General features: G+C 44.4%; 5 protein-coding genes across 5 annotated transcripts, besides 21 other annotated features; all 5 read right to left on the minus strand.

Moving 5' to 3' along the window:
- Positions 1-1,320, minus strand: Tb927.7.3650 (protein kinase, putative; the record flags this gene model as incomplete). Its single annotated transcript, XM_840895.1, has 1 exon — positions 1-1,320. The coding sequence occupies one exon, from the start codon at positions 1,318-1,320 to the stop codon at positions 1-3; it is 1,320 nt and encodes a 439-aa protein (XP_845988.1).
- Positions 1-13,536: part of a sequence feature (sequence corresponds to BAC RPCI93-28B13) that runs on past both edges of the window.
- Positions 2,212-2,232: a sequence feature (AT_rich).
- Positions 3,198-3,248: a microsatellite.
- Positions 3,389-3,503: a sequence feature (A-rich).
- Positions 3,661-3,691: a microsatellite.
- Positions 3,979-4,007: a microsatellite.
- On the minus strand, positions 4,457-6,406 carry Tb927.7.3660 (hypothetical protein, conserved; the record flags this gene model as incomplete). Its single annotated transcript, XM_840896.1, has 1 exon — positions 4,457-6,406. One exon carries the CDS (start codon positions 6,404-6,406, stop codon positions 4,457-4,459), a length of 1,950 nt encoding a protein of 649 aa, XP_845989.1.
- Tb927.7.3670 (hypothetical protein, conserved) lies at positions 7,506-9,467 on the minus strand (the record flags this gene model as incomplete). The annotated part of the gene is made up of 1 exon (XM_840897.1): positions 7,506-9,467. The coding sequence occupies one exon, from the start codon at positions 9,465-9,467 to the stop codon at positions 7,506-7,508; it is 1,962 nt and encodes a 653-aa protein (XP_845990.1).
- Positions 9,494-9,533: a microsatellite.
- Positions 9,536-9,574: a microsatellite.
- Positions 10,176-10,196: a sequence feature (AT_rich).
- On the minus strand, positions 10,234-10,695 carry Tb927.7.3680 (ubiquitin/ribosomal protein S27a, putative; the record flags this gene model as incomplete). The annotated part of the gene is made up of 1 exon (XM_840898.1): positions 10,234-10,695. The coding sequence occupies one exon, from the start codon at positions 10,693-10,695 to the stop codon at positions 10,234-10,236; it is 462 nt and encodes a 153-aa protein (XP_845991.1).
- Positions 10,765-10,809: a microsatellite.
- Positions 10,890-10,910: a sequence feature (AT_rich).
- Positions 11,679-11,736: a sequence feature (A-rich).
- Positions 11,712-12,188, minus strand: Tb927.7.3690 (hypothetical protein; the record flags this gene model as incomplete). The annotated part of the gene is made up of 1 exon (XM_840899.1): positions 11,712-12,188. One exon carries the CDS (start codon positions 12,186-12,188, stop codon positions 11,712-11,714), a length of 477 nt encoding a protein of 158 aa, XP_845992.1.
- Positions 11,821-11,926: a sequence feature (A-rich).
- Positions 11,965-12,013: a microsatellite.
- Positions 12,102-12,143: a sequence feature (GA-rich).
- Positions 12,544-12,578: a microsatellite.
- Positions 12,666-12,711: a microsatellite.
- Positions 12,785-12,824: a microsatellite.
- Positions 12,881-12,903: a microsatellite.
- Positions 13,271-13,308: a sequence feature (AT_rich).
- Positions 13,393-13,460: a sequence feature (A-rich).

A 13,536-nucleotide genomic window follows, 5' to 3' on the forward strand; every position in this document is an offset into this window, starting at 1 on the left:
TCAAATATTGGGGAAAGAAACACCCAACACACTTCCTCCCGCACTTCGCCTTTCCTCGCGTGCGCTATCGCGGTCTCGCTCCTTTTGACAACTGTTGCTAAGGCCACCGTGGCTTTCACTGTGCCGTTTCTCACCACGCCACTCACGCGGTGTCCTGTTTGATTTTGTGCTACTTTTCCTTGTGCTATTCCCTCCCTTGCTTTCAGAAAGCGAAGATGTCTCTTCTGTACAGAAACTGAAGTGGCTGAACTTTGGTGTTCGGACGATGTCGTTAAACGCACCGAAAGGTGGTTCAAACACTCCCCCACCGCTGCTACGATCCCGCTGAAGGCTGGGAGCACATGGTGGAAGGGCAATTGAGCAGGAAAGCTCCGTGTCTTCAGGTGGGTTTTGAATCCATGGGTCCTCCAACAGTTCCAAAGCAGTCGATCGTTTCTCTGGGTCTCTTTGCAGACAGCGCATAAGGAAATCAAGGGTTTTACTTGAGAAGTTGTTTCCTTTTGGGATCATCGAAGACACCAACTCTCCCTTATGCTCCGCGACGCACAACATGGTGCTGTATTGATTTTTCATATGCGAAAAGGGGGCACTGCCAGTTAGCATTTCAATAACACAACAGCCAACGGACCAAATGTCGCTTGACAGTCCCACCGGATCACCGACTATCGCTTCGGGAGCCATAAAATACGCCGTTCCCGCTGGTGTTGGGGGAACCCCGTTATGTTGCGGAGGTTGATTTTCAACCAAACTCTTTGCGGTACCGAAGTCGGAAATCTTCAGAGTTCCATTCGGATCCACCAGCAGGTTGTCCCCCTTGAGGTCGCGATGTATAATATTTTTGCTATGCAAATACGCCAGTCCCTCCAACATTTGACGAGTGAATCGAGATGCCTGCTTCTCTTGAAACGGTCCGAATGTGCGAAGAACGCTGCTAATGCTGCCACCCGACACGTACTCGAGATATATCCGTAGACAATTGTCAGCCCACTCGCCGCCCAGAAACTTGACGATATGGGGATGATCTAGCAGCTTCAAAGTGGTAAGCTCCCTCCTCACTGTATCCAGCAGTTGGCTGTCAGCGTTACTAGTGAACGCAATTTCCTTTACGGCGATAATCTGGTTTGTGTCCCGATTCATGGCTTGGAATACGACACCAAAGCTTCCTTTGCCAATAAGTGCCTTATGGGCGAGACTAACCCGCAGGGGTGTGCCGTCTCCCACGTCATTTGGTAGAGTAACACAACTTGGACTGATATTACCAATGGATTGTGTCCCCACCTTGCTACTTTCGTTGCTACTACACTTCCTTCCACTTCCCATAAGTATCCGCTTTTGTATCTCTCTGCCGCTGCTGCTCCTACTGCTGGGGGTACACTTCTCACTTGCACTAAGCAAACTAAACGGAGTATTGGGTGTCAAGGGCACCAAGTCTCCTGATACGAGGTGTGGCCTCGGGGGTTTTGCTCTTACAGACGGTGACGGTGAGAAGGCAGAAAGCAGCAGGTTTGAGGGAATGGGAGGTCCCCCTTCCTCACCATTTACTACTATGTTGCCTCCTTCTACATTTCCCTGTGAAAGCGTTTTGGATGAGCCATGGACAGAAGATACCTTCCGGCTGGCCGGCACTCTCACGGTAACGTTATTTGTGCTCCTGCTGCTTGCAGGAGGTGTGCTGCCTTCACGCACTGTCGGGGGATCGGTTGACAAGACCTCCAATACGCAAGTGCTGAATCCGCGTCCTGGCGGGTTCGGGGGGGAACTGACGCAATTCTGTGGTGTAGATAGCACCCCATTGTTACTTGTGTTCATAGACTCACTGTTAGAGACGGAAAGTGAGTCACGACTCCCACGTCCCGAGGTCCCGACAACGCGCTTCTCAAAAGATAGTTTTGTTTTGCCACTCGAATTGGACATTTTTGGTCGTCGTTAGTTGCTTATGCGCACAAAACCAAAGGAAACAAACAAAAAGAGTGAAATAACTTTCCTTCCTTCACCCTTCTTTCCCCTGTACTAATGTTAACGATGACTATCGGTTTCCTTCGGCTCTTTTTTCTTCGTTTTCGTTAATGTGCCCGCTATTTGTTCGTTTTGCCCCAACTTCACCCTTTTGCCTCTCGCTTCCCTGAACAGTTAAATGATGCGACTACCAAATGAGTTTCACTCTTCCGTTCCTAGGCGATTCCACAAGAGGGTGAACGCGTTTTGCGTTTGTATATATATATATATATATTAGTATAAGAAACAATGGTAAAATACGACTGAGGCTCCGCGTTTCTCTACGGCGTTTGGCACAGTTGCGCTAATTTTTGAAACGGAAATATATAATGTTCCGTTGCAACAAAGCAACGCGCTCCCTCCCTTTGATGACGCTCAATAAGCCAATAATGATGGCTAATTACGGCAGCTGAGGTAATGATGATATAATGATGACAGTAGTAATAATGATACCAAAAAAGAAAAAAATTACTATGAGCAGAATCCACACGCGCTTGAATTTTCTTCCGTTTTCAACTTCTCCTGGTACCTTTGTCCAACTCTTGCTCTTTATTCTTCTTTTTCTTTCTAATATATATGTATATATCCCTCCCTTTTATATTCCTCTCCTTCTTTCTCTCTTGTACTGTTTTGTTTCCCCCACCACCACCACCACCACGTCTCTTCCCTTATATCCCAACTACTTTCCTTTGCTTCCTCAAGCGCAGGATCAAAATATGAAAGTTACACAAAAGTGGTAACAACAGCAGCAGCAGTAATATATATTTATATGTTATTGTAGCTGAAGTTGTTGTTACTTCTTAACGCGTCACACACTCTTTTTTTTTTTTTTACTCCTCTCTCTCTCTGACTTTTATTTATTTTCCTTCTTCCCTCGTACTAAATGAATAAATATTCCTCTCTCGAGTATCCTCCCACACTCTTGCTTTCTTTCCTTCGTGGCACCGCAGGTGTTCCAAAATCGGTTCGCGGATGACTTTTTGCTTATTTGCTTTGATGAGTGTGTTGATGCGCCCAATCAAAACCTACAAAATATCATATATTGCAATACAAATATAAATATTTAGCAGAGGGACCCGGTGAGGCAACAGGCCAAAGTTCCTCTTCCTTTCCTTTGCACCACCGCGGCACTAATTTTTCTTTTATTTTCCTTCTTTCGTTATTTATTGATCTCTCCTCTGCAAGCGCGCGGTTTGAAGGAAAACAAGAGTAATATCAACAACAACAACAACAAAAGCGCAACCAAAACAATACAAAAATCAAACGAGTTAATCTGAAGTAAACAAAAGAAGATGGAAACGGAGATTATAAAAACAACAGATAAAAATTAAATAAGTAAGTTAACTAAAGGAACAAGAACAAAGGTCGTAGAGAAAAAAAAATTCAACCTTACAAAAAAAAAAAAACAAGCACAAACACACAAAAAATTAAAAAAAGGTCACAGAATCGAACTAAAATGCGAAAATTAAAAAGAAACAAAAAACAAAAAAAGGGATAAGAGAAAGAAACGAGAGCGCGTGTAAGACTAACAAATGAAAACTCTGCACTCACCGCCTCAGCTACCTTTTAGGGGTATGGAGTGAAGCACTACACATCGTATGCACCAATTGTGGAAGTAATGGAAGAAGTGACAGAAAGGAAAGATGACGAGAGAAAAAGTCAAAGAGAAAAGAGAAGAGAAGAGAGGAGAAGTGAATTGAAGTGAAATCGACAGGAGATTTATGAAGCATGGAGGAGAAGTTAGAGGCAAATTGCTTTATCAATCGTGTTCTTAATGTTGTTGGCATTGCAGATATGTCGTAAGAGGACCTTACGAAATTAACCAAAAGAAAAAAAGAGTACACATCGAAGCGTCACAAATTAGTAAAGGGTGTAACGGGAGAGCACAAACGATGGTTACAAGAATGAATTAAGCAAAGATAAAAAACGACGGACAAAAGTGAACAAAAACATGTTAAGGATTACGTATATGTCTCTGTGTGCATATAGATATAATATATATATATATATATTATAGTTGTTATCATTATTATCATCATTATTATCCATGAATGACGACGCATATACTCCCTCTTTAATTATCGCGCACGCCCAGAAGCTGCAGCGCGGGGGAAAACGAAAAAGAAAACGTCGGGAACCACTTTGACATTTGCAAGAAGGCAATACAGCACCCAACACTTAATTACGAAAGCAGATGGTAAACATCGATTAAAAGGGTTGATGAAGGGCGTAGCGAAGTGGTGATGAAAATACACCAGAAAAAAAATGTATATCTGAAAGAAAAAAAAACTTTGTAATCAAAAATAACAGCAGCAGGCCAAGTATCGAAGGGAAAGGAAACCAAGCTGACTGACAAATGCTACGTTCACAGCCATGTGATCACGCACATGTGAAGAAAAGCAAATCCAATAAACATAAGGTGGCATTCCTCTTTTCCCTCCGTGCCGTTCCACCCCATCCTTCAATACGGGAAGATATCTGAAAAGACGTCCTCAAACTTAGCTCCGTTCCACGGTTCCTTTTCACTTAACAGAGAAGGACGAGGCCCATGATGTGACACTCCCTTCTGCACCCCCGCACCAGCAACAACATCATCGATGGGCTTCGCTGCTGAGGGGCGACGCGGCAATGGTGACGTGACCAAATGACCCACTGGACCCAACTTTGTGACAAAGTTTTTGCGTGGTTGGCCTCGCTTCTTGCTGCTGTTGCTGTTATGAACTGTGCTCACTGGCATTCCCGAAAGAGACGGACTGCGGCTGCAGCGTGTTGCCTTCACCTGACTTGAAGGACGGATCAGAGCAACGGAATGGTGATTACGTGGTGGCGATGATGGAGGGGACTGTGGATGTGACAAAGATGGGGTTTCGTTTCCACCTTCCCAGTGTTTGTCCGACTCTGCAGATTTCGGTTTTGCACCCAGTGGATAAGTCCTACGAGCTGGAGTGGCAACATCCGGTGGCAACCGAGGCCGCTTCTTCTCCGTCTGCGCAGCTCCTCGAGCACGCGGTACCACCAACTTGGCGGGGTTTGTTAGCTGAAACCAACTTCTAGTTGCGTCAGCCTTTTCCTCGCGACGCAGAGGCGACACATCCCGCTGCAGTTTCTGCTTCTTCACCGCCTCCAAATCCAATTGCCGTTGGGTAACTGCCTCTTGGCGCGCCGCCTCCTCACCTTCCGCGAGTGCACGCCGCGTTAGCAATTCCTCTGCACAAAGTCCTTCACGGGCCTCTTTCTGTAGCAGTAACAAGCGCCGCGCAAAGAGACGTGCCTCGTGCGCTTTGCGCGCCCTTGACACCTCCCCTTCAAGTTGTGACCACTCCTTGTGAATGTCCGCCGCGCGGGACCGCTGCCGACAGTAAAGAAGCCGCAAGGCACCGCACAGAAGCCGGAGTGATGCGTTGCGGCGCTGAAAGATGGCCTCTGAAGTGCGTGCCACCTCAAGCTCTTCTGCGGAAAGGGCCCTTCCACTTTCTGTTTGTGCAGTTTCCTCTTTCAAGCGGTCCCGCTGGCACCGCAAACCTCCCACCCATGTGTTCATCATTTCTGAAACAACCTCCGTTTGTGCTTCAGCAGCCGAAACAACCGTATGTAAGAGTCCACACCGCCACGACACGAACCTGAAGTAAACCTCCGCACGCTGGTGCTTTACTGCCTGGGTGTCGGCCGCTGTAAGTGCACCCTGTAGCGCCATACGACATATATCGTTGCGTGCTTCAGCTTCTGAAGACTCCACTCGAGCTGCTGCCAGCTCACTTTCCCTCACCAACTGCTGCAACTCGAGTCTCTGGGCGACGCCGCGCAACCTGTCACTCTCAGCAAGTGTTGCAACGGAGTGCTGCTCATATTCTTCCCTCAGCCCCGCAGTCAACTGTCTTTCTTGCTTATACGCATCGTCCAAACGCACCGTCTCCGCGCTATGCTCCACCAGACGCTGCGCTACTCGTGAATGCACTTCACCAACCCGACGTAACACAATGACCAGTTGGTTCACACGCTCCAGATTCTTCACAACATCACCCAGTTGCTCACGAAAGACTTGGCGCTCTTGCAAGGCATGCAACACCAGTGCCACTCGAGCTGGGTATCCCGCCCACGCGATTTCACATCCCTCCAGAGTCTCCCGTAGTCGCGCGGTTTTCTTCTGTTCATCTTTAATGAAAACCGCGAGCGCGCCAAACTTTACGTTACCCTGCTGCAACTGTTGCCGTAGTCGTGAATTCTCTTGCTTCAGTTCACTCAAATCTTGCGTTCTGCGTTCCACGTCCGTAATGACTTCCTTGAGACCAAAGAAAAGTGACCGCTTCGTGCGCTCCATTTCCATGAGCCGCGCCTCCAGCCGCTCATAATTGCTGGCTTGCACCACCTTCTGTTGTAGCAGCGCATCGGCACAGCCCTCCAGTGTCGACATGATGTCGAGATTTGGCGCAGTAAAGAGAGATTCAAAAGGAAGCTAAACACTCTGACAATGATGATGATGATTAGATCCTGAGACGTTAATATCCTTCGGACTCGCTGACTCTTGTAAAGGGACGTCGCTCTTTGCCTCTTGTCCCTTCTCCTTTATGTTCCCGCCAAAGTAATCGATGCCCTTTGGTTGACCCCTAGTGGAACTGAGAGCTGCAATTATGGACTCTGTATTATTCCCTCAATGGGGTAACGGGCGGCAGTTTTGTTCTCTTCCAATCAATTGCTTGAAAATAATACAAGAAAATATCGACGGTAAAAAGAATACGAAGCAAGAAAATGAAGGAAAAAAAAAAGGAAAACATCGCATGAAACACTTTTCAACTCACGTCTTACTGGCATCCCTACCACGTTTGGGTCTTGCACACCTGTTGGAACAGTATGCAAATATACGAAAATACCTATACATGGCAGTTACTCAATAACAGAAAAGCACGTGAATGCACCTGTAAGTAGCAGGAAATGATTATGTCGTAAACATTTGGCGCCATTGTGCACACAGGGCCAAGTGTTCCACAACACACAGCAGCAGCCGCTCCAGCTGAGTGAAGGTGGTAGTTGCCATCTGGAAAGATGTAACGATAACAACGACAAAAAAAAATACATTAGCGGTCACCAGACGTGTCTTGGACCAAATTGCACCCCAAGGAAACGACAGAGTAACAGCCTCCCACAGAAAGATAAAGGGAAAGAAATAGGGGTTAAAGGGTAACAACAACAACAACTATAGGAACGAAAGCTCCTTAAGTGATAAAACGTTGGTTGCAATCACACATAAGAAAATGTCACGGCCATGTGAAAACTATTAGGGGGGCTGGCCTCATACTGTACAGAGCAGTCTAGAGGGGGGAGGGTGAAAAAAAAAAAGGATCAGAATAAGGGATATGTGTCCTATAGTAAGCAAAAAAGATCAAAGCCCTCCTTCATTGTAGTGAGGTCATAAGAGCACGGGAGAACGATCCCGTGGTTTTCTTTCCATAAATCAACGCCGGGACCCGTCCCACTGTTTTTATGAGACGCTTAACATTCGCTCGCCCTGTTCCCTACGGTGAATTTGCCGAGCATGCTACCATCTTATATACGGACAGAAGCTGCTGTAATACAATTTTCGTGCTTTTGAAAACTGTGGGGAAGCGCGCGACAAGACGTCGGAGCTCCCGTTCCAGAAAAGGTTGCGCTGGGGTTAGTGTTTCCTCTGTTGGTGAGCTGGATCCACAGCCTTCATCCTCATCGTCATCACTATCAAAGGCCGGCACGTGCCGCTGGTTCACTCTCAGTAGAATGAACGGCGCAATGTCGTCGTCGTTGACACCATCAGTTGCCACCCTATTCTGGTAGTAGCGAAAGGAATCATCCAGATATGTTTCAATGCCTGAAACAATGGCGCGTTGAGTGTTCGTTGGGAGAGCAACTAGAGTGCAGGCCAGTAGTGGCCCCATGCTACCCAGGTAGATAAACGACCGCTGATCTGTTCGCGTGAAATTAAGGGCTTGCACAACAGAAAGAGAACGAAGAGCACGCCACATATGCACAACAAACATCGGGTTTTCATTATTAGTTGTCGGCAACATGTTCTTTAAATCCAGCACCCCGCCTCCTTTGCTCTGGCGTGACTGCAGCGGGTTAGTTGAATCCATCCTTGCAAAACTATCACCCAAACCCAGACACGGCAATGACTCCAAGGTATTACCCATACCACCACTTAAGTTGGACGAAGTTAAGTCACCGTGCCTTTCGTGAGCAGCTTTCACCAGTCGCAAGAGTTCCGCCTGTTTGCCCCCACCTTTGGCAGACTGCTGAATGAGTGTTAACCTCGTAAGAAACGTGTTTCCCTCTGACTGAAGTCGCTTGACGTAATCGTCGTGAAGCACTGCCTTCACAGTCTGTATGTCCTGGGCCAAACCACGAACGGACTTAAGGTTAATCCTTGCGCGCACAACCAGTGGATACAGATGACCCAAATCAGATGCAATCTTGTGAGCAGGAAGCGCCACACAGCAGGAAAAAACAATTGCATCGGGCCTCAACAACCGTGTCAGGGGTTCATCCTTCCGAGAAGATTCGCCTGGACTATCTTTCACATTTTTGCGGCTACTACCGCGCTCGCTAGTTTCCATGGTTCGCCACTTTTCTACAACGTCTCGCAGCGTCCGCTTCCTGGGGCGTCGCCGATCCTTCACGGCACCCCCGACCTCATCCACCTCATCAGTCCTGCTACCACCTGCAGCTTCATTATCCACTAATCCCACGGCAGCTGGGGTTAGACTACAGCGAGGACAATAAATTTTTGCAAAATCATGAAACTGACTCTGCTGGCACGCAATAATGAGAACATGACACTGCATTAGTGCCTGTCTTCCTGCATCCTTAGCAACACACTGCACTCCTTGCGCGGCGAAGCATGCGACAGCTTCGGGTCGTTGCGTGACAATTGTGACACGCGATGGGTGAACCAGCTCACGCACCCTAAGGAGCAATTCAACAATTGCGCGTCCAACCCTTCCTCCTCCAACAACCACAACCCGAAACTCTAATGGCGGTAGAAGCTGTTTCCGAACCCTCCCTTGTTTAAAGGGGGCTAAAGGTGAATAATGAAAAGATTGATCACTAGTCTCTAAGTCGCTGCATGATGGAGCCACCTTGAACACAACACCACCAATCCCACCAATCTCGCTTCCGCATGCCCCCGCTGCCGCGGAGTTGTCCCCACCTGTTGTTTCATATGTGCAGCTGTTGCGTAGTCTCAAAGGAGGCGGTGGTGGTAACGTCTCGGATTCGACATATTTATCACGAACACGCTCGACATAACGCAACACACGCCAAAAATTCGACGACTTATCGCCAATCACTGCATGATTAGAAGAGACAGCGTAACAGGTATACAAGCACTGCTGCGCAAGGGCAGACACCGCAAGAGGGGCTCCGGTTATCAGTGGGTTCATTGTGGGGTCCACGCAACTGCCGTCAACGACCCCACACAAAAGGTGTTTTACGTCTTCCTGCATAATCTTCTAATATGCTCTTGTTTTTGTAATATATATATATATATATAATATAATATAATATAATATGAGTGTGTGTGTGTGTGTTTGTGTTTGTGTTTGTGTGTGTGCCGGTGAGGGAAAACTACAATATCTCTTTCTTTGCCCTCAACCTTGGTGAACCGTGCCTCTCGATATGGGACGACACGATATTGGGGTGTCGCGCAAAGCGAAAAGAAAAATAAACAACGAATAAGAGGAAACGGCACTAACAGTCACCCGACACGGAGCAAAAAAAAAAAAGAAGAAGGAAAGAAAATACGAGCACATGAAATGCTCGTTATGGGAAGGGGAAAAACATTTGAGAAACACGAAGAGCTGATGAGCAGCCGAGTCGGTTTCCGCAATGCGCCACGGCCGCCGTTTACAGTTTCAAAAAAAAAAGGTAAAAGAAAAACTTGACGGCGGCTGTGGTACAATGCGAAAAGGACCACAACTCCTTTTCCGCTCACACATTCATTTCTTTTCAGCAAATGAAGAAAGGGTACGCCTTTCCCCATCAAAAAAAAAAAAGAAAACACACGCAACAAAAACGCGAAAATAAACATGAGGAAAAAAAAAACAGTCCACAGATCGAACCCTCGTGCACAACAACGGAGAAAGGAAGTTGCCATCCACCGACGGAAACTTACTGCCAATATCGTCACACCTCCTTCACATATATACACACACAAAAAAATAATAATAATAAAACGCCCTAGAAAGGATGGCGCATAATGCAAAATCCCATTTACTTCATTGTGTATGTGAGGTGGCACTTACCGCAGTATTTTCGGCCCTTGTGCTGCGCCATGAAGACGCCAGCGCCACAGTTCGGGTTCGGACATTCGTCACGCGTGCGTTCCACCTTGAAGGAACCGTCGTCGTTCTCCGTAACTTTGAAGTACTTCAATGCCCGCATCTTCTCGAGTTTGTGGCGGTGGATGGGTTTTTTTGGTTTTGTGAAGACCTTCTTCTTCTTTTTCTTACCTTTACCACCTTCCACCGGAATCATTACCTGCACCGTACTGCCCTGCTGAAGGCCGCATTCCGCCAGCGTAGCCGACTCCTCCCGCAAGCAAAATCCACCAAAGAAAAAAATGCTGCTGGTGTCGTCAAAACCCGCTTTGGCGCGCAACGTCCCGACGGTGTCGGCAGCTGAAGCCTCCACGACAGATGTTGCACCAGTCGCTGAGCGAAGAAACAACTGCATGTTTCCCTTCTTTTTTTTCTCCCTTCCTTCTCCCTTTAGTTGCACGGGTTGTTTCTTTCCCCTATAAAGTATAAATGTATAAATATATAAATATATATATATATATATATATATTGCAAAAAGAAAAAAAGGTTCCGTCAAGGGATAAAGGAGGGAGGATTATATATGAGACAAGTTGCAAAGTAAGCACAGCGATAATAATTAAAAAAAAAAAAGAAGTAACGTAGAGGGGAACAAACTGGTGGAGTGGAGGGCATACAATAAGGAAGCATCGAGGAAAAAGAAACAAAAAACAACAAAAACAACAAAAAGAAGTGACTCCAAAAGTGGAAAAAAACAAAACAGCAACGAAACCCCACGAGCAACAGCAAATGAGTATATGCATAAATGTACACATATACATAAATATACTGGACCTTCTGCTTGGCGAGGCGGTTACCCATACTTACACAGTGGATTGTGTGCCAATTTAATGACACTTATTTACGAGGTGAAATAAAAGGAAAAACAAGCACGAAAGTGTTTTACGTGTTTGTATTTGAGAGAAGAGAGGTGATCCGGGCGCGAGGGGAATGAACACAATAGAAACGGAAAGAACAAAAAAAAAAGGATATGAAAGTAAAAACTTTAGCTCACACACAAGCACACATGTGTATACGTGTATATGCGTGTCAGCGTACTCTCCGTGCTCACCACGGCATGAGAAAAAGAAAAGGAAAGAAAAAAAAACAGTCTTTCCTTCCCTTAATTTCATATCATATTCCTCAATTAAACACCGCAGTTAGTGGGAAATTTGTATCATGTGTGTTCACAACAAATTAGATTCATAACCTCCTGCCTCAAATTTTATGGAAAAATAATGCGACGCCTTCGCACCTTCCATGTTTATTCGCTGCTAACCGCCGCCCCCATGTGTATTTTTTTCCCCCGTCCCCCACAAATCCCTATTTCTCTCTTACATTCTGGAGCATACAAATGAGAGAAAAAAAAAGGAAAAGAAAAGAAAAGAAAAAAAATTAAAGGAAAGGAAAAAAAAAAAAAGAGATCACCGTACTCCTCTGTATTTCTTGTAAGGTAACACGGGCACAATCAACCGTCCAGTAGTGATATGTTGCTCTCAATTTCAGAAAAAAAAAACACATACACACACAAACACAAACAAACAAAAAAAGAAAAGAAAATGATAAAAAAAATGATAAAAAAAATGATAAAAAAATGAAAAGATAAATAATTTTTTGTACAAAAATGGAGGGTGATGATAGTGGTAACATAATAATAACAATAATAGTGATGATGATGATAATAATAATAATGGTAAAAGGGGTGGTAGTAATTCCAATTCCTGAAGGAAGCTGGGAGATAAAGAAGGAATCTCCAGTGGAAACAATAATAAGGGGGAAAAAAACAAGAAAGAAAGAAAGAAAAAAACGAAAAAGGAAGAGAAGAAAAGATTTCAATACAAACCTTTCCAAACATTCCCTTCGTTTCTGCATATTTCTCTTTGTTTTACTGCTATTGTCTCCTCCTCCTCCTCCTCATACATTTACACACAAACATGCCCCGAGTGATTGTTTTCAACTGTAAATACTCACGGTTTTGATCACACAACATCGGTACAATCCTCAGAGGAGGGGGGGATTTCTCCTTCCATTCATTCTTCCTTTCCGCTTTTTATTTATTTCTTTTTCATTTTTTTTTCTTTTCCTCCCCTTCTTCACTTCCTGAGTTTTGTCTCTACCAAAGAACAGGTGTGCTGTAAACGTTAGTTGGTTTAATCTTTTTATTTCTTCTTTTTTTTTTGTTTCTTTATGCATAAGTACAAATGAAATTATGAACGTGCACTTACTATATATGTAAATATATATATATATGTATATGTATATTATTTATTTACTCACTTACTTATATGGATACAAATTCTCCCTTTCATTATCACTCTTGCATTTTCTTTCTCTCCAAACACCGTTTGGTATTGTTGTTATTGTTATTATTATTATTATTATTGTTGTTGTTGTTTTTTACTATTTTTTTTTTTAAATTATCATTACTACCCGTTATTATTACCTCCCACCCTTTCTGTCTATTTGACTTTTTGTTTTTTTTCTTTTTATTTCTTTCTTTTTTTTTTTACCTTACTTTTGTGGCTCATTCGTTTCACACCCATTACGTACGAACATATATACACACAAAAACAAAAACAAAAACAAACAAACAAATTCTCTCTACATCCTAACAGGCCTTTTTTTCCCCCCTTTTTTTTTCTTTATTATTACTATTATTTTTGAGCCCCCGCCCAACCGACTGCTTAATGTGGTAAATAAAACTGTGTCAAGCAAAGCCACTTGTTACATTTCCGTCTCCTCTACGCACCGCAATAACTAAATAAAACAACAACATTTTTAAAAAAAAAGAAAAGAAGAAAAGATGATACATAAGTAAGGGAAGGAGAAAGAAATCTGGGGAAAATACACAGGATATTGTCACTGTGACTGCCATTCTTTTTTYTTTTTTAAAGGAAAAAAAAAAGGAAGTAGAAGCCTCACATCAAGTTGTGATCGCCCTCCATTCCTCTCCCTTTTTTTTTCTTTTTTTTTCAAAAAAAAAAATTTATTTCCTCCCCTGTGAACTTCCCACTCTTTTCTTTTCCCTCTCCCTTTTTTTCCCCCCCCCCAATCATTAGCGTACAGATAGAAAGCGAACAAAAGAAAAAAAAAGAGACAAGAAGAAAGACCGAGCACACATACAAGCAAAAAAAAAAAAAAAAATCACATATACACTCACACTCACACTCACACACGCACGAGTACAGACATTTTTTTTTCCCTTCCTCCTCCCTCACGC

The sequence above is a fragment of the Trypanosoma brucei genome, chromosome 7 (genome assembly GCF_000002445.2).
Source record: "Trypanosoma brucei brucei TREU927 chromosome 7, complete sequence".
Lineage (NCBI taxonomy): Eukaryota > Euglenozoa > Kinetoplastea > Trypanosomatida > Trypanosomatidae > Trypanosoma > Trypanosoma brucei.